This window comes from Panthera tigris, chromosome A3 (genome assembly GCF_018350195.1).
Source record: "Panthera tigris isolate Pti1 chromosome A3, P.tigris_Pti1_mat1.1, whole genome shotgun sequence".
Classification (NCBI taxonomy): domain Eukaryota; kingdom Metazoa; phylum Chordata; class Mammalia; order Carnivora; family Felidae; genus Panthera; species Panthera tigris.
The window spans coordinates 11,271,979-11,295,656 of NC_056662.1; the positions used below are offsets into that span (position 1 = coordinate 11,271,979).

The following is a 23,678-nucleotide window of genomic DNA, read 5'->3' on the forward strand; positions in this document are numbered from 1 at the left end:
AGCTGCCCAATTAGGCTGTGATGAATTTCGCGCCAGCATGACTTCGATAAATTTGCAGAAGACCGTCGTAATGGTTTCTAGGGAAATTAGAGGACCCTTCTGGGCAAGAATAACTGTTAGGTACAGTACTCTCAAGCGCGGAGTCCTTCATATGGTTTATTTAATTCCACAACCATTTCTGAACAGCAACTAAGTTCTATAGTTAGCAAGAAGCGAAACTGCATGCAATTAAGGTTGACCTGGGAAAAAATACCGTAAATTGCCAGCATAGAAGCCATAGATATTGTAAAGCTCGGATCTTAACCTCTTTTGTTTCTCTTTCAACCGTGGCCTCTCTTTCCCTACACAGGATATCACGGTGTAGTCTGACAGCACAATGTGGCATTTAAAGGAATTTCTCCCTCTCTCTCTTCTTCCACGGGGGGTGTGGAGGGTAACGCTGCGTACGGTTTAACTACGGAAGGTTAAATGTGGGTGCGATACAAGTCCACGAGGCGATGTGGGCCACACACCAGAGTACTTGAGGTACTGAGGACACAAAGATGTGAAGACTCGAGCCCAATGTTCTTAGAGGGCTCACATGCTAGCTAAGAAGAAAATAAATATACATGACGAACAAGAACATTACTTCATATAAAATGTTGCTAAGTATAAAAAGGAATAGCGTGCTGCAAAAAAACCACTACTTGGCACATCAGAAGCTGATGAGGTTCTTTCTAGTGGCTTTCTTTCTATAACCAAATCCTGAATTTCCCCTAGGCAGAGGATTCCTCAGGTGGACCAGGACAAAGAGAACAAGAAACCAGCTGAAGGCCACTGTGAGAGGCCAGAGACCAGGAAGGCCTGGATGCCGTCAAGGGAAGAGACGAGGAAATGAGGGCAGTTCAGACATACGCCTAAGAATGAAGGCGGAGGGGGGCGCCTGGGTGGCGCAGTCGGTTAAGCGTCCGACTTCAGCCAGGTCACGATCTCGCGGTCCGTGAGTTCGAGCCCCGCGTCAGGCTCTGGGCTGATGGCTCGGAGCCTGGAGCCTGTTTCCGATTCTGTGTCTCCCTCTCTCTCTGCCCCTCCCCCATTCATGCTCTGTCTCTCTCTGTCCCAAAAATAAAAAAAAAAAAAAAAAAACAACGTTGAAAAAAAAATTTAAAAAAAAAAAAAAAAGAATGAAGGCGGAGGGGCGCCTAGGGGGCTCAGTCGGCTGAACGTCCGACTTTGACTCAGGTCATGATCTCGCGGTTCGTGGGTTCGGGCCCCACATCGGGCTCTGTGCTGACCGCTCGGAGCCTGGAGCCTGCTTCGGACTCTGTGTCTCCCTCTCTCTCCGCCCCCACCCGCACTCATGCTCTTTCTCTCAAAAATAAATAAACATTAGAAAAAAAAAGAATGAAGGTGGAGTACTGGGCAACCAGCTGGATGTAAGGGCAAGTCAGAGAGCTGGAGATCAGGTTTTGAGTTAGTGTGACTAAGGACAGATACTTGTAAGTATCTACTGATTTTATAATTACCCAATGGATTTCTCAATGCAGAAACAAGAATGCTTAGTGGTTAGAAAAATAACCAAGGTTACAAGACAAGATAAAGCAGTCATTCTATATCGCAAAACATATCCTCAAAAGGCAGGCAAAAGTCTACAGAAACCTATTTAACACAAAAAGAATTCGAAAATGTATAAAATCTTAGGGGTAACCCATGGCTGATATATTTTAAAAGAACGCAGCATATTTGCACAGGTAGAAAAAAGACTTAAGTGCTTGAGTGATTTTCTGGCAAAAATAATTACACATTTTCAGAACTGCCAGTAAATCAGAGAAAAATGTAAAGTCTCATTTGGATAAAACTTGCTAAAAGCAAGATGTGCTATTTAAGAGGACAGCCTCTATGACCAGACAACCTCCTCCCCCTCTTCTCTGCCCGTGATTTAAAAGAAAAATTTTTTTAATGTTTATTTATTTTTGAGACAGAGAGAGAGAGAGAGAGAGAGAGAGAGAGAGCGAGCACGAGTGGGGGAGGGGCAGAGAGAGAGAGAGAGACAGACAGAATCTGAAGCAGGCTCCAGGTTCTGAGCTGTCAGCACTGAGCCACCCAGGCACCCCTTTGCCCATGATTATTAAGGGGGAAAAATAATGCCAGAAACTTCCACCACACGACACCAGAACGCACTTGTGACCCCATCTGTAGTTCTGGGGAACAGCCACGTTCCTCCTGCGGCTCCACCTGACCCATCGTCTTGATCACAATGATGCCAGACTGCACCTTTCAGAAATGGTACATCAGGCCTTCCTTTCTGGTGTGCGCGGTGTCCCTGTCTGCTGAGAAGGGAAATGGCAGCCATCAAATCAGGGACAAAATTTGTGTGTGAATAAGCAGGGAATCTCCAGCTCTGGTCTCCACAAGCCCATTTAAAAGTGTGAGCCGTTGGGGTGCCTGGGTGGCTCAGTCAGTTGAGCGACTGACTTCGGCTCGGGTCACGATCTGGCAGTTTGTGAGTTTGAGCCCCGAGTCGGGCTCTGTGCTGACAGCTCGGAGCCTGGAGGCTGCTTCGGATTCTGTGTCTCCCTCTCTCTCTGCTCTCCCCCACTCACGCTGTGTCTGTCTCAGAAATAAACAAACATTAAAAAAAAAAAAAGTGTGAGCTGTTAAAGGGGGACACTCAGGCTCACCCTCTCCTCCAGCTAACAGCCAACCCACCGGCATCCTGGCAGTGTTTGGTTGAGGACAAAAGCGAGGTACAGGTTGAGTGGCTACGGGATGGGGGGCGGGGGAGGATATCTGCAGGAGAGGAGAGCTCTGGAGCAAATGCTTTTCCACAACACTGCCAGGGCCAGGCCCTGCCATGCCATTCAGTCCTTCCCTAGGCCCGGCCTGCACACCGCCTTACGCTGCCAGTCCCTGCCCCAAAACGTCAACTGTCTTTACACCTTAGGAAACACAAATCAAGCCCTAAGAGACCCCGGACAAGGGGCGCCTGGGTGGCCCCATCAGTTAAGCATCTGACCGGGTCACGATCTTGCAGTTTGTGGGTTAAGCCCCACATCGGGCTCTGTGCCGTCAGCGTGGAGCCTGCTTGGGATTCTCTCTCTCCGTCTTCCCTGCTCTCTCTCAAAATAAATAAACTTTAAAAAAAAAAAAAGGAGAGAGAGAGAGAGAGAGAGAGAGAGACCATAGACAAGCCCCACCCAAGGTTTATCCCATCCTGGCAGCAGACAGCTTGGACTCTGAAATACTGCGGCGACAGTTTTAAAGGCCGCAAGTAGGAAGTGCACTGCAGTGTCCTGTCCTGGCCTGGCAAGGTCTCCTGTGAAAACGAATCAGAAATCAGAAATACAACCGAGGGAGGCAATGTTAATTATAATCTTTATTATTTTTGAGAGAGAGAGAGAGAGAGAGAGAGAGAGAGAGAGAGAGAGAGCGCAAGCAGGGGAGGGGCAGAGAGAGAGGGAGACATAGAATCTGAAGCAGGCTCCAGGCTCCGAGCTGTCAGCACAGAGCCCGACGCGGGGCTCGAACTCACGGACCGCGAGATCGTGACCTGAGCTGAAGTCGGCCGCTTAACCGACTGAGCCACCCAGGCGCCAGGCAATGTTAATTATAAAAGCCGTTATTTTCTGCAATGGGATACACAATAGAGGAGAACGAGAATGAAATACAGGTAGTTTATGAAGTTTAGTCATCTGGGATTCTATAATTTCTCACAGCAGAAATAACATGTGATAACTCTGCCGCAACACTTAATTTAGAAAACCTCAAAAAGACTATAGATTTCTTTCAAAAGCAGGAGACGGACAGGGGATTCAGTTATAGACCAGAGGCAGAAACCCTGCTCAGAAGCAAAAAAAAAAAATGGCAACCAAAGCAAAAACAGGCCAATGCCTGGGGACCCCAGAGGAAAAAAAGGGGTAAGGAAGAGATTAGGCCTCAACTCCAGCCTAAGTGTGTTCCTCTCAGCTTTCATCTACCCCCGGCAACCTTGAATCCAGTCTGCCTCCAAAGGCCACAGGAGTCCATACTTACATGGAGGTGAGGAGAAAAATCACTCTGAGTGCCAGCGTTGCAAGGGAAAGGATGTATCAATACATACCCATCCCCACCCTCCACGCGTGCATGCGCACACACACGTGCACACACACACACACACACACACACACACACTACCCCCTAGATGGAATCCAGAATGGTTTTTTACTTGTGAAATCACTATCATGTGATTTTAATATTAAGTAGTATGTAATCATTATCATGTACACTAATTCAATGGGGAAATTATCTGTTATATTAATAGGAATATTTCAGATGTACTCCAGATTAAAAAGGTTCCATGGGTGAGCTTGGAGCTTACCCACTATTTATAACACTGCCTCTATAGAAAAATACGTTCAAAGTCCCAGACAACCAACTTGCAAACTTCCGAAGCAGACACATTTGTGTATCAGGGCCCGTCTGTACTTTCATGCTTGGTTACCATTTTGAGTCTCTGCCAGCCAGAAACAGCCATCTGAACGTGGTTCCTGCGTACTGACCCAAATAAGACTGAAGGGGACGCTTCGGAGAGGAACACATTTCGAGGCACTCTCGAACACATATGACTGGCAATGGCTTTTCCCTAGGCCCGTCGACTTAAAAAGGACTCTACGGGGATATTAAAAAACCGAAAAACCAAACTCACAAAATTCTGCCACAAACCGACCCTGTTCTTCTTGACAGACATTGCAATTGATTTTCCGGCTTTTGATGAACACCCCTCCCAACCTGCTGAAGCATGTGCTTGCTCCTATCATCTTCTTCAACTGGCACTGGCAGATTCTAGATGCACCCTAAATACAGAGGCAGCAAGCAACGACAGATGGATCAGACGGCGGAAGAGGCAGTTCACTGCTAGCTTGCAGGCAGTCAGACTCACGAGGTACACGGGAGGGAACCCACAGAGCTTGGTTACCATGTCTGTAGCCAACACCACAGGCCCTGTATCCTTATAGGGAAGCGGCCTCAAGATCCAACATGTCGGTAATTGCTAGTGGTGGCTGCGGCAGCCACGGGGGGAGAGGGTGGCGAGGAGGGGAAGCAAGGAAGGGGGAAAACGAGACAAAGAGGACGACCGTGGGTGGGGACTCAGCAACACACAGCCTGCAACGTGGGGACTGAGTAAGTATGCTCGAACCCAACACAGTGGAACACAAACGCTTACTGCTTCCCACACAATCTTCGACACGTTTTGTGAGACTCCTGCCCACGACCCCGTCTTTAAAGCTATTTCTACTCTGCTCTCAACTGTTCTACCTCTGGCCTTCAACCTTATCTATAGGCATTTTCATATGTAACAAAAATCTCAGTAAATAGGGGTGCCTGGCTGGCTCAGTCCGTAGAGCCACTCTTGTTCTTGGGGTCGTGAGTTCAAGCCCCACGTTGGCTGTAGAGATTACTTTAAAAAAAAAAAAAAAATCTCAGTAAATAACACTGACGGTTCAGATCTGCTGCTCTAACTGAGATAAGCAGAATGAAGGCAGGCAAGTGCTATAATCTAACAGGAAATCTCCATTCTGTTTAGACTCAGTTACTCTGACAAAAGGCAATCCCGGGGCTCCAGGAAAGTAACACAGTGGACCAGGAAGAACAGGATTCCCTTCTGGTCAGGGTCAGAGATCTGCTCTGTGACCACTGAATCACACTGGGTCTCAGTTCACTGGAAGAACAATCCTTGCCCCAACCCGTTTACCATAATGACCGTGTTTTAAAATAGGTGCTCTGCGGGACACCTGGGTGACTCAGGTCACGATCTTGTGGTTCACAAGTTTTGAGTCCTGTGTGGGCCTCTGTGCTGACAGCTCCGAGCCTGGAGCCTGCTTCAGATTCTGTCTCTCCCTCTTGTTCTGCCCCTCCCCTGCTCGCTCGCGCGCTCTCTCTCAAAAATAAATAAACATTTAAAAAAAATTTAAAGTAGCTGCTCTGCAAAAAGTGCTCTGGAAATTACAAAACTAAGTGCTTTTATTCTAAATTTGACTACACTCACATAAAAATTCCAGTTTAAAAGACAAACCTAAAGAAAAATCAAATACAGTAAGAAGCCAAACCAACCCTAAATACCCCTGCTTCACCAGACGAGGATGTGTCATTGCGCTCCAAGCTATGAAGCCAAGCTTGCCTAGGCAAGAACAAGACTTTCACATTTATTTTTATTCCCTTCCTCCTCTTCTCCATTCAAATAATACCACTCGTTTCGTAAGATCCAGAAGATGAGGGAAAAGTTGAGATCCATAAATAATAGAATAATCTTCAGGGCTGAACCAAGGATAATATGTTAAGAAAAAGTTTTGAAAACAAAAACAGAGATGTCATTTCAAATGCAAATGCTTCACCTGCCCAGAATTTTTTTTTTTTTTGCACTATGAACTTTCTGGCAAGATCAACATCTCAGGAAATTCCAAACAAATGAAACTCTAAAGGCAACTTACTTAGGAAAAAGGATCTAACTTTAGAGACCCAAGCACACAGCCCCCATTCTTGCCTCCTTCTTTACTTTTACAGAGTTGCACCAAACCAACCACAAAATCATATGCTAACAAGAGCTTTGCTTCCTGCAAGTTGACAACTCTCTGGCTTTTAATAAATGCCTCTATTTCCTGTCAGCATTGGTCAGTCTCAGCTACCAAACCTATGAAATTTGAATGAGGGAGACTTTCATACCACAGCTGTCGCTCATACTTGGCCAGCATGCTGGAACACAGCAAGCTGCTAAGCCACAGGGAAAGTGCCCCTCCGGAGTGGCAGGGTCTGTGCACGGCACAGAGGCGGGCCACCTGAGGAAGACAAGGACGGATTACAGAAGAGACTTCGTTCCATTAAGTGTACTGCATATACGTACACACGTATTAGTACGTACGTATGTACACGGGATCAGGCCCAGTGAAATGAAGTCCAAGGACATACAAGGCACTGTGAGGGGGACACCAGGAATTACACACGGTTGTCACTCACAAGGGGCTTCTAATCTCACTGGGGAAGGGGGGGTATGTCAGATGCAGAAAACTAACATAAAGTGTAGTAGAGAAAACAAAGTAACGCGTGGTTCGTGCGATACTGTAAGCTCGATGTCTCCCTACCAAGCAGTTTCAAATTCATGAACCTTCTAAACAGCATAGCTCATCTATTGGGTCGGGAACTACTTTTGAGTACTTTCTATACATCAGGTGCTAAAATGGGTATGAAAAGATACAAATGACTGAGACAAAAGCAGTCCTGCCCCTTTGAAGACTTGACAGATTACATGAAAATAGGCAAAGCAATAAGCAAGCAGCTACAGAACCATGGATACAGTCACAGTACAATCACCCAAGATGCTATGAAAGGGAAATACAAGGGCCACGGGAAGACCTATGAGAGGTTCCTAACTCGGATCCAGGGAAAGGGGAAGTCAGGGAAAGCATCCAAAAAGAGGATGCCCAAGATGTGACTGAAGGGAAGAAGTAGGATTAGCAAGGGAGAAGGTTCTAGGCAGAAGAAACAGTGTATGCAAAGGCTCTGTGAGAGACAGAGAGCATTACCATTTCAGGAACTAAGGGGGTTCTGAAAGGCACACCAGAGTGCAAGAATGTGTGTGTGCATGCCCCGGATCAAGGGCCATTACTACTTCCTGACTAACTGAGACTGCCCCCGGAAGAACAAGAGTCAGATGAAGGGGGGGTGGGGGAGAGGGAGACACGGGACGACCCCCTGAGGAACTTCCCCAGTAGAGGATAAGAGGAGCAGCCCCAGAGGGAGCGCCAGGACTAGCTAGAGACAGAGAAGCTATTAAAAGGAGAGAAAAAGGAAATAAGACAGAGTTATGGAAACAGGGATTAGAGAACATTCCAGAAGCAAACAGGTCAGCCATGTTAAACAGTACTATGATAAGGATGCAAAGACTCCACTGGATTAGCAACAAAGAGGCTAAGAGTGACCTTCTCAAGAATTATTTTCGGGGCGCCTGGGTGACTTGGTCGGTTAAGCGTCCGACTTCGGCTCAGGTCATGATCTCACGGTCCGTGAGTTCAAGCCCCGCGTCGGGCTCTGTGCTAACAGCTCAGAGCCTGGAGCCCATTTCAGTTTCTGTGTCTCCCTCTCTCTCTGCCCCTCCCCTGTTCATGCTCTGTCTCTCTCTGTCTCAAAAATAAATAAACGTTAAAAAAAAAAATTAAAAAAAAAAAAAAAAAAGAATTATTTTCGTGGCCTGGCAGGGTGGGGCCCTAACTTCCCGGAGTAGTAGTGCCTGGAAGGTGAACAATGGACACAGTGACCTATTTATTTCAAACATTTCCACTGGAGAAGGAAACTAAAGAGCAGTGGCTGGAGGGACAGTCCCAGCTGAAGAAAGCCTCAGAATGCTTAGAAGTAAGAAGAGCAATAGAGAGGGAGGGCTAAAGTGTGACACTAGACTGTTAGGGCAAGATGCCTTGACCAGGTGACAGGGGAAGGTGTCAGAAGGTGTGCAGAGCACAGACATGAGGGTGGCCCCAGATAGGAACAAAGGCTCCTTGACCTCGTGAGACAAATGAAGTAGAGAGGATGGCGGCAAGTCTCAGACCTGATGGCCCGGAGCTGAGAGAGACAGGCCTGAGGCTGACGACGGGATTCCTAGTGGCTCAACCTCTGAGACCAGGTCCGTTTCCCCACACAGATTTTCTTCAGTTAGCACTTAGGAGCCCGGGCACAGGGAGACAAAAGCTGGTCACGGATGCCAATGGAGAGCAGACAGGCCAAATTGGAGGGACAACTCCAATAATGACAACTATGTAAGAAGGGAAGAGAGAGCTTGGGGCTGGGGAGGAGCACCTGGAAACCAGATGAAGGAGAAAACCCAGAGGCAAAGGGTGTGGAGCACAGGAGGCTGTGACTGCAGAATGGAGGGTCAGAGTGGAGGCTGTGACCCCCACAGGAGGGTCTGGGTTGGATGATACGTCTAAGGGAGAGCAGATCCCGAGGCCCAGGACCTGCCTACCAGAGGAAGGCAGTGACAGGAGAGGGACATGCAGTCCCCACGGATGAGGTAGGGATGTCGGGGGAACCGCCCAAATGAGCACTGACATGGCCCAGGGGAGACAGCAGCCTTGGAACGGAAGACATGTTGTGACCCAGGTAAATTAAGGGGAGGAGGGAGGGATGCAGAGGGACCCATTTAAAATACAACTAGCATAATAAAGGCAAGTAATTAAACAATTCCCCAATATGGCCACTTATTGACTAGGAGGAAAAAAGCTTGAAGGACTCCTACGATTAAGACACACACATGGGGCGCCTGGGGGGCTCAGTCGGTTAAGCCTCTGACTTCGGCTTAGGTCATGATCTCACGGTTCGTGAGTTTGAGCCCCGCGTCGGGCTCTGTGCCCACAGCTCAGAGCCTGGATGGAGCCCGCTTCGGATTCTGTGTCTCCCTCTCTCTCTGCCCCTCCCCAACTTACGCTCTGTCTCTGTCTCTCAAAAATAAATAAATGTGAAAAAAAAATCCCCCCCCCAAAATACACACACACAACCCCCCCGCCCCCAAAACTTCCCCTCCAACCCAAGTGTTTTCACGTTCCTCGGCAAATCTGAAGACAAAGCAAAATCAACGAACCGGGGGTCACATCCAGTGTCCAGACTTCTATATAAAGAATGCCTTTTTATAATTCTTTCTCATTCACATCTATCTTAAAAATGGTTGCTTCCCTCCCCCTGCCTTTCAGTATTTTGGTCATATAATGGCTAGATCTTAGTGATTCTGTTGACAGGCTTGTGAACTATTCTTTTCACATTCCATACATCTACTTCTGCTCTGTACATTCTACATACATGTACATGATTCCAAAATAAAACAAGAACGAACACACACACACACACACACACACACAATCATCCTGCTCACGGTTAAAGAAAAAATAGCCAAAATGTCTTTTTATTCTACTCTGCCATCTATTGATAAAGGAAACGCTCTTCTTCTTTAAGTAATCAATAATTATTTTTTATCAAATCCAGGACTACTTCTGCACGTAATCTTCACAGCTAGAATTACAAGAAGGAAAAGAGGGAAAAGGTTTCACAACCATGATGGTTTGCAGATACTAATTCTGACCGCTTCTATAGAGCGAGAAGGGTGTAGTAAGTGTGTGAATGACAAACAGGCAGCAACCAGTAAATCCCCAGAATTTCTCAACATGATCGTTTTCATGTTTAAATTTAAGCAATCGTAGTCTCACAATTTGTAATCACGTCCAAAATGTTTAAATGCCTAAAAATTAAAGCCTACCACTTAGCCATTTAAAAGGAGGATAATTACCAGCAAATTTATGTTATTTTATAAGGTACTTGACTTGAAAGAAATCACCCAAAGCCATCTGTGTACCAAAAACTGCTAATAAATAATAGACCACATAATGGGAGGAGCCAGCCAACATCATTAAAAATATCCTTTAAAATTCACAGTGAAGAACTGAGACCTTTATTCTCATAGTATCAGCTGCAAATCAGGGGTCTAACCACGTATTTTCCGTTTATTCTTAGTGAGTCAGGCCCAGACTTAATTCTTCTGAGGAAGCTTTACTATGCCTGTTAAAATATATAATAATTCTGCTCTTTATACAGACTGACGAGGCTCTGCATACACTCTTTACAGCAAAGGTACCCATCACTGCAGTGAACGCACTGCATTTACCTGCCCACGAAGCGCAGCACACTGAGGCCAGTGCTCTCGGGCTGTAAGCTGATGGCAGGCAAACCCCACCCCACCCCCACCCCGAGGAAGAGGACTTCACTACATGGTGGCATGTGGTCAATGGCATGATGTAACCTCCACTATTCCACCCTATTAGAAGGGTTCAGAGGCGATTAGCACAGTCAAGGTAAGAAGTAATGGCACAGGAAACAGAACAGAAGGGAGAGAGGAAATATATGGGGGGGGGGGGGTGGCACACAAACGCACATGAATTGTGTGTTGGAGATGGAAGGAGGAGGGTTAAAACCGAAGAGGAAGAAAGTTAAACATGTTCCCATGCTTTCAAATGTAGGTAATGTAATACTGAACGGGAAGGAAGGGCAAGAAGGAGTATGCCCAGATTAGGGGTCGGGAGGACATACGGGGCTCACTCCTGCCTGCTCTTGGGATCTCCACTTAGACATTACTTTTATCTTTTATCCTTGCCTGACAGCTCCTCCATCTGTGTTTTCCTGCTCTCAGTCTGGATTGGCTACCTCTCCCTGAGCGTGGCCTGGGCCTGGGTCAGCGAGAGCTCTCATCGCTCCGAACTGGGATTGTCCCCATTCAGCCCCTTTGCTGGCTGGACTATTAAGCTTAAGGGCAAGAACCAACTGTATCTTGGTCAGTGCTTATCCTCACTGTCTAGTGCAGGCCCTGGCACCTAGGAGCTGTTCATGTATTTGTTTAATGACTGAATGAATGGACTCTGCCTGCAAGGAGCTTACAATCTGAGAACAGAAGAGGAAATGGGGGTGGATGAAAAGCTTTATGGAGAAATTGGCCTTCGGGTTACTGATTTTCATTTCACTAATACAGAAAAGTATAAAATGGCTAATGCCATCACGTCACATGATTTAGGAGTGCTGAAACACTGACCTGGTCTTGGGATCTCCTTTTGGGATTCAGCTTTGGGGGGAAAGGTACAAAACTCGGAACGAAGGCCTTGACTGTTTCCGAATGGTAAAGAATCCGAATGGTAAACAATCCATTGCTTGGTCTAATTCGGCCTCTACAACATACCTCTACGGAGTAAAAAAGATGCTCGAGATGGGTCACAGAAAAAGCATGACGTACAATACAACCTGTCCTGCTGCTGCTGAACAGGGCTAGAGCCCTTAGCAACACACCTTCTTTGTAACCGTTATATTTCTTTTACTTTTATGATGGCTGCCATTTATTTCATCCCTTGGTAGAGAAGCCATCTAATCATGAGTTCAGACACATGATAAACGGTATCATCCCTATCCAAGTCACAAAACGAGTCATTAAAAACACTTCTTCGATTTCTCAATGCAAGCATATTTGGGCAACTCATTCTTTTTATCAAGTCCCATAGGAACCACCCAATTTCCAAGTTGCTCATCAAAAATAGTTCGTGGAAAGAGCTGAACATGGGACGAAAATACACTTACATTCAGTCACCCGAGGTGGAAAAAAGTGGCGGCTCCCAACTTCCTCAAAATAGCAGAAGGGGGCTAAAGATGAAAAGGGAAAGAGGAAGGGCAGGATGAAGCACCTGCTTTAAGATTTTAATGTCAAGGGCACCCTCCTGGGCATTTTCCCACGAGTCATCAAACTTTATCTCTGGCTAGCCTTCCTGTGCTTTGATCTGCACCTAATGATAATGTACCAGCTACTCGGCAAGGCTAAACTTTTTAAATCATCTTAATTCTAATACCAATATCAAATGCCAAGAGAAAAAAAGAGCAAACCAACTTGGACTAGAGGCCGCAAACCCAAGCACCTCCAAGGACTGGGTGGTTCATATAAGGGAGGACAGCGTGACCTGCCGTGGAGCTGCGGTCATCTGAAGGACACGCACGTCTGGCCGGCGGGAGTGGTACCCCTCAGCCCAGCAGGCCACGGCCAAGGTAGGCTCAGACAGTGTAGTCTTCAGATTTTTCAGGAGAAGACCAGAAATTCAGATTTGTATGTGACTTCTCCTGAGTTAGAAATAATGACAAAAATTTTAACTTTTTTAAGGAAAAAACCACTGTGTGGACCAAGCAAAACAGGGCTGTGGGTGGCTAGTTTGTGACAGGTAGGCAAGAGGACAGAAAACGGAGTAACGGTCTAAATCTACAGACTATCTCTTCTGTGTCCTAACAGATCAGGAAGCTTCGCACAATTCCTCGTCTCTCGTGGCAGCCGTGCGCCAGCATGAACATGGCCACGAAGCTGCTGCCAAGCTGGATACGGGACACGGGAGATCCGGCAGAGAAGAACATCAAGGCTCCGACACCTCATTGTCCTCCGCAAACGTTTCCTGCTATTAAAGATCAACTGGTGGCGTGCCACGTACGGGACTGCACGTAAAGCACTTTGCACGCTGCCTGGGGCACATAACAGAACCCAGTAAACGCTGGCTACTCACGGGGTTTTATTGTGAATGAGGAGAGAACGTGGATCAGACGGTGCGATTGTCCCTTGGATGGGCGATGTTAAGTCCAATTACAAAACCCGATAATCCTTTTTAGACACAGAAAGAATTTCTAAGGAAGCAGTTTCTAAAGAAACGACATTCATCAACGTGGTAAGCAGCAATTTTATAAAATAATCTGATTTACGCTCTCACAGGGCGTTTCCATTACTTTTAAAGACGTAATAGTGGATTTTTAAAGTTTTAATTTGAGCAAATATGAAAATTTAAAGATCCATCTCACCATTAGGTAAAGGGGAGCACATAACATATAAAGCTGCCAAATCCGGCAAGAGTAGGACACGAAGCCCCAAGTTTTCCGGAAAAGTTGCCCCATTCTCCTGGCTCCTCATGTGACTGTGCGGTTGTAGAATGCCAGCTCCCGGTCATGCTGTAGGGCCATCCGGTCTAATCACCACATTTTACAGATTCTGCGTGTACCTCTGTCAAGGCCCCACAACAGTCAAAGGCCTACCGAGAACCCAGACCCAGGCGTCTTTTTCCATTACCTCACAAATCCCGGGGGAGATGTATGTTCAGGGCGGTTGGTTAAGGGTGGGCAGCAGGGCAGCTTGGGACTAGAGCTGGGAAACACAACTGTTCTGTGTGAAACCGACCGGCACGGGAGGCAGATCTAAGGCCCAGCCCTTAGGAGCAAAACATCCTATCGACCGCGGGGGCAGGGTGGGGAAGGCTTCCGACAAACAGCCACTCGGAGCCGTGCTTGCCTAGCACATCTCACAGTCCGTCGTGGTCTTTTGAAAATCCTCTAACATTAACTGTGCCCTTCTGGCCACCGGCTTGAAGCAAGAGCCCCAAGCCTCTACGAAAGAATCTAATTCACTCACTGGAGAAGCAGAGATGTATGTCCCTAAGCAAAGGAATCAATGATTTTAAATAATGTTACTAGGCTTCAAACTGTCCAACTTCCAAAGTCCTGAGAAAATGTTTTGTGAAATGCAGGCCAGTGGAGAATATAGACTGTGTCCTACATTCAAAATGTGTCTTTCTAGAAAGCATGTTTTAATGTCAAAGGATATAAAGCAAGCTGTGAACAGAGACTAAAATTAGCTCAAACCACAAATAACCTAACATACTTATCACTTCCTTATGATCAACCTACAAAAATCAAACACTAGAAGCATTTACAAAACTAGGGGTGTGATGCTAATTTACCCCTTTAACTCCAGCTGTATCCTTTCCTCCTTCTAAAACAGCCCTGACTTGTAAACATGACTAAAAAATGACATTTTATTAATTTGAAGGCAAGTACGAGGGAAACCATTCGAGCTAAGTTTTGCCCTGTAAATAAACCAGCAAGTACCGAGCTGTTCTTAAGTGGTTAGAATGGTAACCACCTCCTCAAACTGAAGATAGGAAATTTTAGATGACGGACCACACCCATCTCCAGCTGCCTTTCACACCGAGAACTAGGGACACACCAGCTCCTACTTCAAACCAAAGCTTGCCTCCATCTCCCAAAACCACTTATTTCCTACTTTCAAAAACAACAGCTTCCAACAAACAAAGTCGGTTGGGAAACACAAAAGTTTCTTGTCATCAAGTAGTGGAACAAGTTGCAAAAGGAAGCGTAGTTGACAAATACACATTCGCAAAAAAAAAAAAAAAAAAAAAGGACTCAGTTACATTTCAGCTTCTTTTACGGTCATCCTCTCTGCACGATGACTATGCTCTGGTAAGTTTTCTGGGGAAAATACAAGCTCACAAAGGATGGAAACAAGTGGTCAAATAAAGGTGAGTACAGGATCTGCCAACCACCTCTGTCTGAGGCACACTGAATACACTGTCACCCAAAGCCCCAGGAGCATTCTCATTAGCAGGCAGGATGACAAGGGAAAGACCTGGGCAGACCCGCAGCAGGGACAGATGAAATAAAATACCACTGGTGATGCTGATATTCCCAGGGTATATTGAGAAAAACTGTCAGTAGGATGTGAAGGAATATTTAATACACTTGGAAACAGTACCATGAGGGGAACACAAAGGGCTCATTAAAACCCAGCATCACAGGGACGTGGGTTCTCAAGGAAGGCGTAACAGACATGACCAGCTTATCCCTCAGTGTGGCTACATCACCTGGCGTACTAGGAAGAGATTGCTCCAGAAATGTGGCTTGGAGCTTGAAACCTGACCTCGCACCCCTGTGCTTCACCCCTTCACCCCACCTCCGAGGATGATCAGAACGACCCTGACAACAGGGACGTGGGTGTCCATGTCGTGGAGAAGAATAATGGCAAGGCTCCTAACTTTAAGACGCCATTAAAAGGCAGTTCAAATCAGAGGAAAACCAACGGGAATCAACAACCAAGAAGCAACAAACAAAATCTCCTCCCCTCAAGAAGACCACAAAGTGTCTCCTTAGAGGCACCTTCTCTCCAAGCCACACAAATATCTACGATATTTATGGATATTTATGACCGAGTGAAGGCATTTCTTTCCTTCACCCTTGCGGAAGCAAACGAAGCCCTCTTTGAACACTGAAGCGGTACAAAATCTAGAAGATAAATATAACCGTGACAAATGTTTAACCATCAAGGGAATTTAAAGCTGATTTACCACATTATGTTAAATGCAGCTTGCCTATTTGCTCTCTTGAGTGAAGTTATATTCAGAAATGATTTCACCCACGGACATTTTTAAGTAACCTCCTGTGCTTAAGAGAACTCCAACTTTTTGGAATAATGACTTGATGTCTGCTTTCCTGTAAGCCATCTACGACAGTGTATCATTTTCTGAGTAATCAGTCCTCATTAGAATAAAAACTAGCTAAGCTGTTTAGTGAAACTTACTGTGGCAATTTTAAAATGAGATTCCTCAAAAGGAAGAGATACACCAGTAAGAGATCCATTAGGTAAGAAAAGTCGGGGGTGGGGGGCCATTTCATGAGAATAACAGCGATCAGGAAGACTTTTTCCTTCTCCAATCACTAACTAATACGTTTTAAAAACACAATTTTGGAAACCTAGTTTTGCTATGCTCATCTTATCTTTGCAAGTGGTGTCGCTTGCCCACAAAAGCCACAAACACAGTCGAGGCTTTTCCTTCTTCATCTGTAAAAGAAAACATGTCTCACCCAGTCTTTGGGAAGAAGCTTCTGCAAGTAAGAGAAGGAGCCCAGGACACAAGCCAACACGGGCCCGAAGGTTTACTTCAGCAAGTGGTTAACCCTCAATTAGGATCCTGAATTTCCTGGCACAGTACCAGATTAAGAGTAGTAAGGAATACATGTACGTTTCCGGAGAAAATACAGCCCTTAAGTGTCACTTTGCTAACAAGCCATGTGTACTTTGTCAGTGCACATGGCAGCTTGAAGCACCAATTCTACCTAATTACCAAGGACTGTCTGCGAAACCTACTGCCTTGGGTAGAATCATAAGCCTTCAAGAACTACAAACGAATCATGTCACAGTTTTTTTTTTTTAATACCAGAAATCATTTATCAACAGTTACTATTTTGTCTGCAGTGTGACTCGTCCGCCTCAATCAATGGATTTGGGGAACTGGACTTTTCCTTGGCTGTTTATTTCGAAGAAAAAAAAAAAATCTACCATGTGAAACTGGAAAGGTCCAGTTTTCAGACATTCACAATTTACAAACTGTCAGTAAGACACTCGTGATTATGTCAAGCTGCCTAGTTAAAAGGGCAGCAGCTAGGAAACCATGAAGCCCACTTCTACAAAGAATTATTTCTAAAACGCTGGAGACTTAGGTACTTTCTTCTCCAACATGGCAGCTGTGTAAACTATCATACTATTCAAATGAAGTTTAGACCACATGTAGGTTTCTTTCTAAAATTACATCATAAAGGGCAGCTACTCTTCGCGTACCTAGCTGGGGTTGAATCTTTCGTAAATTCTCAAGAATCAGTTCCTCTATCTCTTACAGGAAAAACCACCCAATTGCTACTTAGAGAAAAACTGCAAGCATATCTCTTGTGTCAGGTCAAATGAACCTTTCTTATTAAAAGTGCTTAATACCTCTTGGGAAAAAAACAAAGACTAAATTCTTCTGAAGCTCCAGCTATGCTAACAAAACTCCTATAAATTTTTGAGCCTAACTGTGCTCACCAACACCCACACACCTTACAAAACCGAGTAACCACTGCAGCGTTTACAAGGATTACTTCGGGAACACTAAATTCTCTTTGTGAGTACACTGAAGACTTTTATTACTTGACATGAACTCAGATCAGTTAGGCCAGGATCATTTTTGACAAAGGAACGGACTAAAGAAGAAAGGAAGGAGCCCATTTAGCATACTTAGTGACAGAGCTGGGACCAAACAGAAAGCAAAAGATTAAGCTACTCTCCCGGGCAGAAGGGTGGTCTGATCAAAGACCAAGAATGTTTGCCTTTACCATTTACACTTTGAAAAAAAAAAAATCAAAGACTTCATAAGGGATGTTACTTTATGGAGAACCGTATTTTATATGCCATAATCAAAAATACTTTACAAACCAACTACATGCACAGCCCTTCTAGAAGGCACATGAGAACAAGTCAACAGGGAGGAGGACAGAGTAATTCAATAAATGTTAGATATTAGCACCTCCAATTTTCCCATTAAGTTTGCCTGAGGGCAAGCGCAAATTCGTTATTAAATGTAAAGTTCCTGCGAAAGAAGCTGGCGGTGTCCGCTCCTCCTAGGTAAGAATTGAAGCCTTTCTTCCAAGCCACCACCACAGGCAGTACTAAATTGCCTCAGGAGGCCGTACCTTAAAACTGGTGGTTTTCTCCAAGACTGACCTCTGCTCCTAGTACTAGTGCGGATAATCTAATTGTTTCTATCATTCCTTCCCCACCTAGAATGGGAGCTGGGAAACATGTGTTGTTCAGCTTTATATTTTGCCAGGGCCTGGCAAAGTGCTGCCAACCAATTTAATCCCCACATTTCTTAGGCACTTGGTGCCAGGTACAGACGATGCCAAGAGGAGTGAGAGAGGGGAAAAGCTGACCTCAACAGCGTGGACTCCAGAGGACACAGGCCCGGATAGAAAGGAACAGTGGCTTTAGATGAGGCACGTACGAAGCTGTCTGGAAACACACACACACAGGTGAGAGAGCAAAATCCAAAGCAAGGAGGCACACGTTTGAGCCGGGCAGCGCAAGCCGGACTGTGGGAAAGGCAGCCTGGACAAAGGGGGAAGTCAAGACGCACGAGCGGAGAGGAGTCTGAAGGACGCTGCACCCCTGGCGTGGCTACAATAGAGGGGCCAGGGAGAGGATGGCCGGAACCCGGCTGCCATGCTACGCAGTCTAGACCTTACAGGGGTCAAGAAAGCCCAAGAAGCAGTTATGCAGAGTGACAGGCTGGGGTCTGTTTTCGACACAATTACTCTAGTGATAACTGTGAAGAACATACACGGTCGGGACAGGGGCAGGGAGGAGGTGCAAGGAGACCATGTGGGCACCGTACCAATTCATGACTGGTTTCCCTCATTTCTGCAGTGTGAAACTAGAAACGACAGGAATTATTATAGGCAAAATTTGAGAACTCAGACCACTGGGATAGTAGGAAGGACGCCACGGTGACCAATCCACGCGAGGCGGTAGAGGGAATCGAGAACTGTCCCCAGCATTCATGGATATTCAAAACACGCACATCAAATGACTGGTACCAAACTACATTGTCTTGGAAACAACAACCCAGCTAGACTTCCCATTTTCCGGAAGAAGGACCCAGCGAGGCTTCCCATCTTCCAGAACGTGGGCAGCCGGAGGAAGCACACCCAGCCTACTAGTCAGTATTGTTGGTTACAAACTAACGAATTGACAAAGTAACAAAAATGAACAAATAAACATGAACACCGGGGAGGACTGCCAGCTCGTGCAAAGATATGCATGGGCTCAGGCAGGCTGACAAAAAAGTACCTGCAATTCAAACCACGGCATAGGACATAAATCGCCAAAAGGATTTAAATTGCAATTTAAAGGTCAGAAAATAGGCCATTCAAAAAGTGGGGGGAAGGGGGGCATGAGAGGGGGGAGAAAAGGCACAATTATTTCAACACTGGATAGTCTGAAAATTTCTTCGAAGACATTTTTAAATGTGCCTTTACGATGAAATGCAGTATACACTCAATTACATTATTGAATCCTAGGCATTTTTACAGGTTTGGGGAAGCTGCTCATGTTGAAATGCAAATGCAGTGCCCTCCCTCTCCCCACCCACGAGAGATCACGGCAAATGAAACGGCCGTATTACCGCGATGGCCCAGCTGCCTTTTCAGAGCCTCCTGATACAGTTTACATACTTCCCAAAGTACCAAAGTATACCTATAAGCATGCCAGGGATGCCAAAGAAATAATGATCACAAAGCGTCCTCTCCTCCACTCTTTCTACTTGTGCTCCCCGTTAATTTGAGTCCAGACAATGACAAAGGTTTTCACACCATTTCCAAAGTGGTGATCAGACACCTAAATTTAGTTCACTCAGACCAGGGCTACACGAGAACATTTAGATCTGATGGGTCACTCAAGATGACTAGAACTTCCCAATCTCTCCGTGTCACTTCCGTTTGTCTTTTTTTTTTTTTAAGTGAGTCATAGCGTATAGATCTTTCTCCTCTACACAAAATACAGTTTTTCTCTGAAGAGAATGGTATTTACATAAAAATTATTGGCAAATTTTAACATTCCTCATTTTGGAATTGTAACAACATAAGCTGCATACAGCAGTAGGAATTTTAGTGAACTACTGTTACAACATGGTTTTAACCTAGTCAGGCATTAGGTCGCATTTCATAATGAAAGCAGCTATAAAAACAAATGTCAACTGCAAGAGTGGCCCATCTTACAAAGCCTGCCTCTAACATGGGAGCAACCTGGACTTCAAGTCACGAGCTACTGTTGCAATCTTCTTTATCTGAAACAATCAAATCATTCACGCCGGAAAATGGTGAACAGAAATGGTGTCAGAGAATCAAAGAACGGGAGAAAAGACACACGGCAAAACACCTGACCCAAACCTTAAACTACACACGGAGGACAGCTTCTCAGCCGTTTTCATTCATTGCAGCCCTCTCCCCTCTCATTCGAGCTCCCAATACCGATCCCTTTTCCCCCGTCTGCAGTCTCTCTGCTCTTCCGGCCAGCCAGCCCACCTCAAACTCCGGGCTCCCTAAGTCTTACGTCCACTGTTCAAAACAGACAATCGCTTAAATGACAGACGACACGTTTTAAAGCCATCTACATAAGCGATCAAAGCTCATTTTTTATAGATACTAAATGCTTACTGGTACCTGTGCTGTCAGGATTGACAATTAAACACTCATTTCTGCTCAGTTTATCAGGTTGAGCAGCACAGAATCCTTGCCTGAGCATTTGTTCTCTGAGCAGCCACATTCCTCCACATTCAAAAGTCTACTTCGCCCTTTGTTCTTTTCCCAATTGCTTCCAAGTTTTTGCATCTTTTGTTTTAGTTAGGAAAGTATAGTGAGAAACAACCGCACTGCCTCACTTACAAAGTTTTAAGCCAAAATTGCATATTACTTTTCTCATCACAATAGACCAACAAGCAAGCTCAAAATGACTTCGTGTAAGGCTACCCTCATTGTGCCATGCTGTAAAATATTAATTTTTTTACTTCTATTTTCTACCAAACAGTAAATACATTTTTCTGAATGCTTGAAAATAATGGCTTTTGGTAAACTGACACATACTTTGGGAACTTTGCCACTTGAGACTCAAGGTCATTTGTATTCTATGTTTTTAAAAATGCTACAGTTGCCCAATAAAGAGCCGCCTCCAAACTCGAAAAGGAGCGAAGATTCTGATTTCAATTTTAGAAAAGAAAAATATCTGTCTGGTATAAGTGAGAAATCCTATAGCAGACAATTCTCTAAAATAAAAAGAAACCACCTCTGGGGCGCCTGGGTGGCTCACTCGGTTGAGCGTCCGACTTCGGCTCAGGTCATGATCTCACAGTTCATGAGTTCGAGCCCTGCGTCGGGCTCTGTGCTGACAGCTCAGAGCCTGGAGCCTGTTTCAGATTCTGTGTCTCCCTCTCTCTGCCCCTCCCCCCACTCATGCTCTGTCTCTGTCTCAAAAATAAATAAAAACATTAAAAAAAAATTTTTTTTTTTTTTTTTAAAGAAACCACCTCCAGGAATGTGCAATCCATGAAGATGCTGGGAGAATCTCCACACAATGCCATTTGACTAACTCCTGGTGTTCAAAAGTGGTAGGCTAACATACAAACAGGGAGGGAAATTAACCGAAGACCAACATGCTTCAAGCTGGTGGCACGGATAACACAGTACTGACAATGCTTGGGTGATGGGTTTCCCACTCTGCCCTAAAACAGTAAGAAATAAAAATCAACCAAGAACTTTTTGTAACATAAATCTGTCGTTGCCAACCCAGTTCCACTACAAAAGATTTTCCCCAGCGCTTCCCGGAGGCCACCTCCACTTGTGATGGGCTGTGTCACAATCAACACTTCAAACTAACAATTTTTTCATTTAAAGCCACTTGGGATTCTACTGCATTAAATCTGATGCAGAAAATCTGTCTACACATTCTCAAAGTCACTAGTGGAATTCATTCAATTAACTCAGAGACCAGACAGAATACAAATTTTATATATTGATTCCTCATACTTATATAGATTACAGTGGTTGTAAATATTAGTCTATCAGAAGTTAGTATCCATTACAGTCCTAGTAAGAAGAATCCTGTCAAATAAGCTTGATGCAAATCCACATGAAGCCCAGCCTGCCAAAAAAAGGCTTTTGTTAGTCAAGCATACCAAAGCACTGCTTAAAGCTTTTTTCCTTTTTAAGTGGAGCTCAAAATAGATTTTAATGCTACCAGCTGATGGATCTTACAATTTGCCCTTTGAGCCTATAAGCTGAAAGCAGAATAAAGTGCATTCTCCCTTTGCACGAGTAACAAAATCTCTCCATTCTGTCCATCGCTCACTTAAAATGCCAAGTGTGGTTTTGGTGAATCCTCGCAACCCCCGCAATGACATTTAATCGGGAGCGCGTATTTTCCTTACAGGATCTAGCTGCTTGCGGAAGCAGGCCCTTTCGTGTTGTCAATGGGGTGCTGCAGAGGCAGGTGAGATCCTACCTTCCTAACCTTCATTTATGGACCGCCCAACCCACAAGGAAAGGAGGACCGGGAAGACTCAGCCATGCCAAAGAGGAGAAGACGTCCGTTGGGGAAAGAAGCGGTTTTAGAGAGGGCAACAACGCTGCCCTTCCCTGCCTGGAAAGGTATTTCATTTTGGCCCAAGAGGAGTGGGTATTGCAGGCCTTCTGGCTGCAAAGCGCTTTAGCCAGACCATCTCAGGGTTTGCCGCTGCTTCTCATTCGGCTCAAAGCTGGTCTGCTCCTCGGACAGATCGCCCCTGATCCCCTCCGAGGTAGCCCACCCACCTTCCGCGCAGCGGCTCTACCCCGGTATGCGGTGTTGTTTCCTTCACAGCACTGGCCGCAACCCGAAATTATTTGCTCGTGTGTCTGACGGCCCTGTTCGACTCTAAGCTCCGCGAGAAACAGGGTCTCGTCTGTCTTGTTCTGCAAATACTACTTCCAGGGCCATGCCCGGCATGGAACAGGCGCGTCAATGCATGTCCACTAAATGAATGAACGGGAAGGGGGAAGGGGACTGTCATCCGTGGGACCTGACACACACCGAGACCAGGGGAAAGGAAATGCGAAGGAGGGCGGGGGGAGTAACCCTTTCCCCCAGGGAGACAAAGGAAGAGAGCCTGGGGTGGTCCGGTCTGGAAAAGGAAGTCGTGGGGGTGTTCTACCAACCCCAGGGGACAAAGAGTGGCTAAGCAGGGGGGCGGGGTCAGGGTGCGAGGGATTCGCGCTGAGAACCCAGACCGGCGGCCTCCAGGCTTGAGAGGTCAGCCGGGCAGGAGGATATGAGGTGGGTGGGGGGGATCAAAGGGGTTTGTGAGGCCCGGGAGAGACGCAGGCCCACCCGAGGGACAAAGAGAGAGGCGGCCGGCCTCCGTCGCCGTCGGACCGAATCCTCAAGCGGCAGGGCCGAGGCGGAGGGCGAGACCCAGAGGGAGGACGGGGCCCGGGGGTCTGAGGGGAAGGTTCACGCGGCCTAAGCGAGGGGCCTGCCGCGCCCCGGGGCGCTACCCCACCTGGTAAATGGCCGCCCAGCTCCCGGCCTTGTCGATCTGTTCGAACTCCTTTTCCATCTCCATGACGGGCCAGGGCGGCTGCTGCGCCTCCTCTTGGGCCCACTGCACGGTCTGCCGCTCTAGGCCGCGCCGCGCTCTCAGCTCCGAGCCCCGCGGCAAGCCTCGACTCCCGCCGCTACTGCCGTCCTGGTCGCCGCTGCTTCTTCATGTCAACCCGGCAGCCGGAAGTACGCACCGCTCTGCCGCAGGCTCCGCCCCTCGCGTGAGAGAGCCAATCAGCACTCGAAAATCTCGGCAAGCACTTCCGCGGGGCGGAGTCGGGGGGAGGGGCTGGGGAAGTGGCCTCAGCCCCGCGAGATATCCAGCAGCGTGCGCTCCCTCCTTCCCCCCCCGCCTCCAGACCTGGGGCTCGGGGCTTGGGCGTGGCGT

The 23,678-nt window shown here is 46.4% G+C and overlaps 1 protein-coding gene across 2 annotated transcripts in view; it reads right to left on the reverse strand.

Moving 5' to 3' along the window:
• PTPN1 (protein tyrosine phosphatase non-receptor type 1) overlaps positions 1-23,455 on the reverse strand; it is a 69,092-nt gene extending 45,637 nt beyond the window's left edge. Inside the window, exon 1 of one of the 2 annotated variants that reach the window (XM_042980163.1) lies at positions 23,250-23,455. In XM_042980163.1, coding sequence (XP_042836097.1) covers positions 23,250-23,312 — 63 coding nt within the window. In that variant the 5' untranslated portion in view covers positions 23,313-23,455. Of the gene's footprint in view, positions 1-18,093; positions 21,050-23,249 lie in introns of those variants that run through there. The other variant, XM_042980164.1, reaches the window with a different exon arrangement.
• Positions 23,456-23,678: the final 223 nt, after the last annotated feature.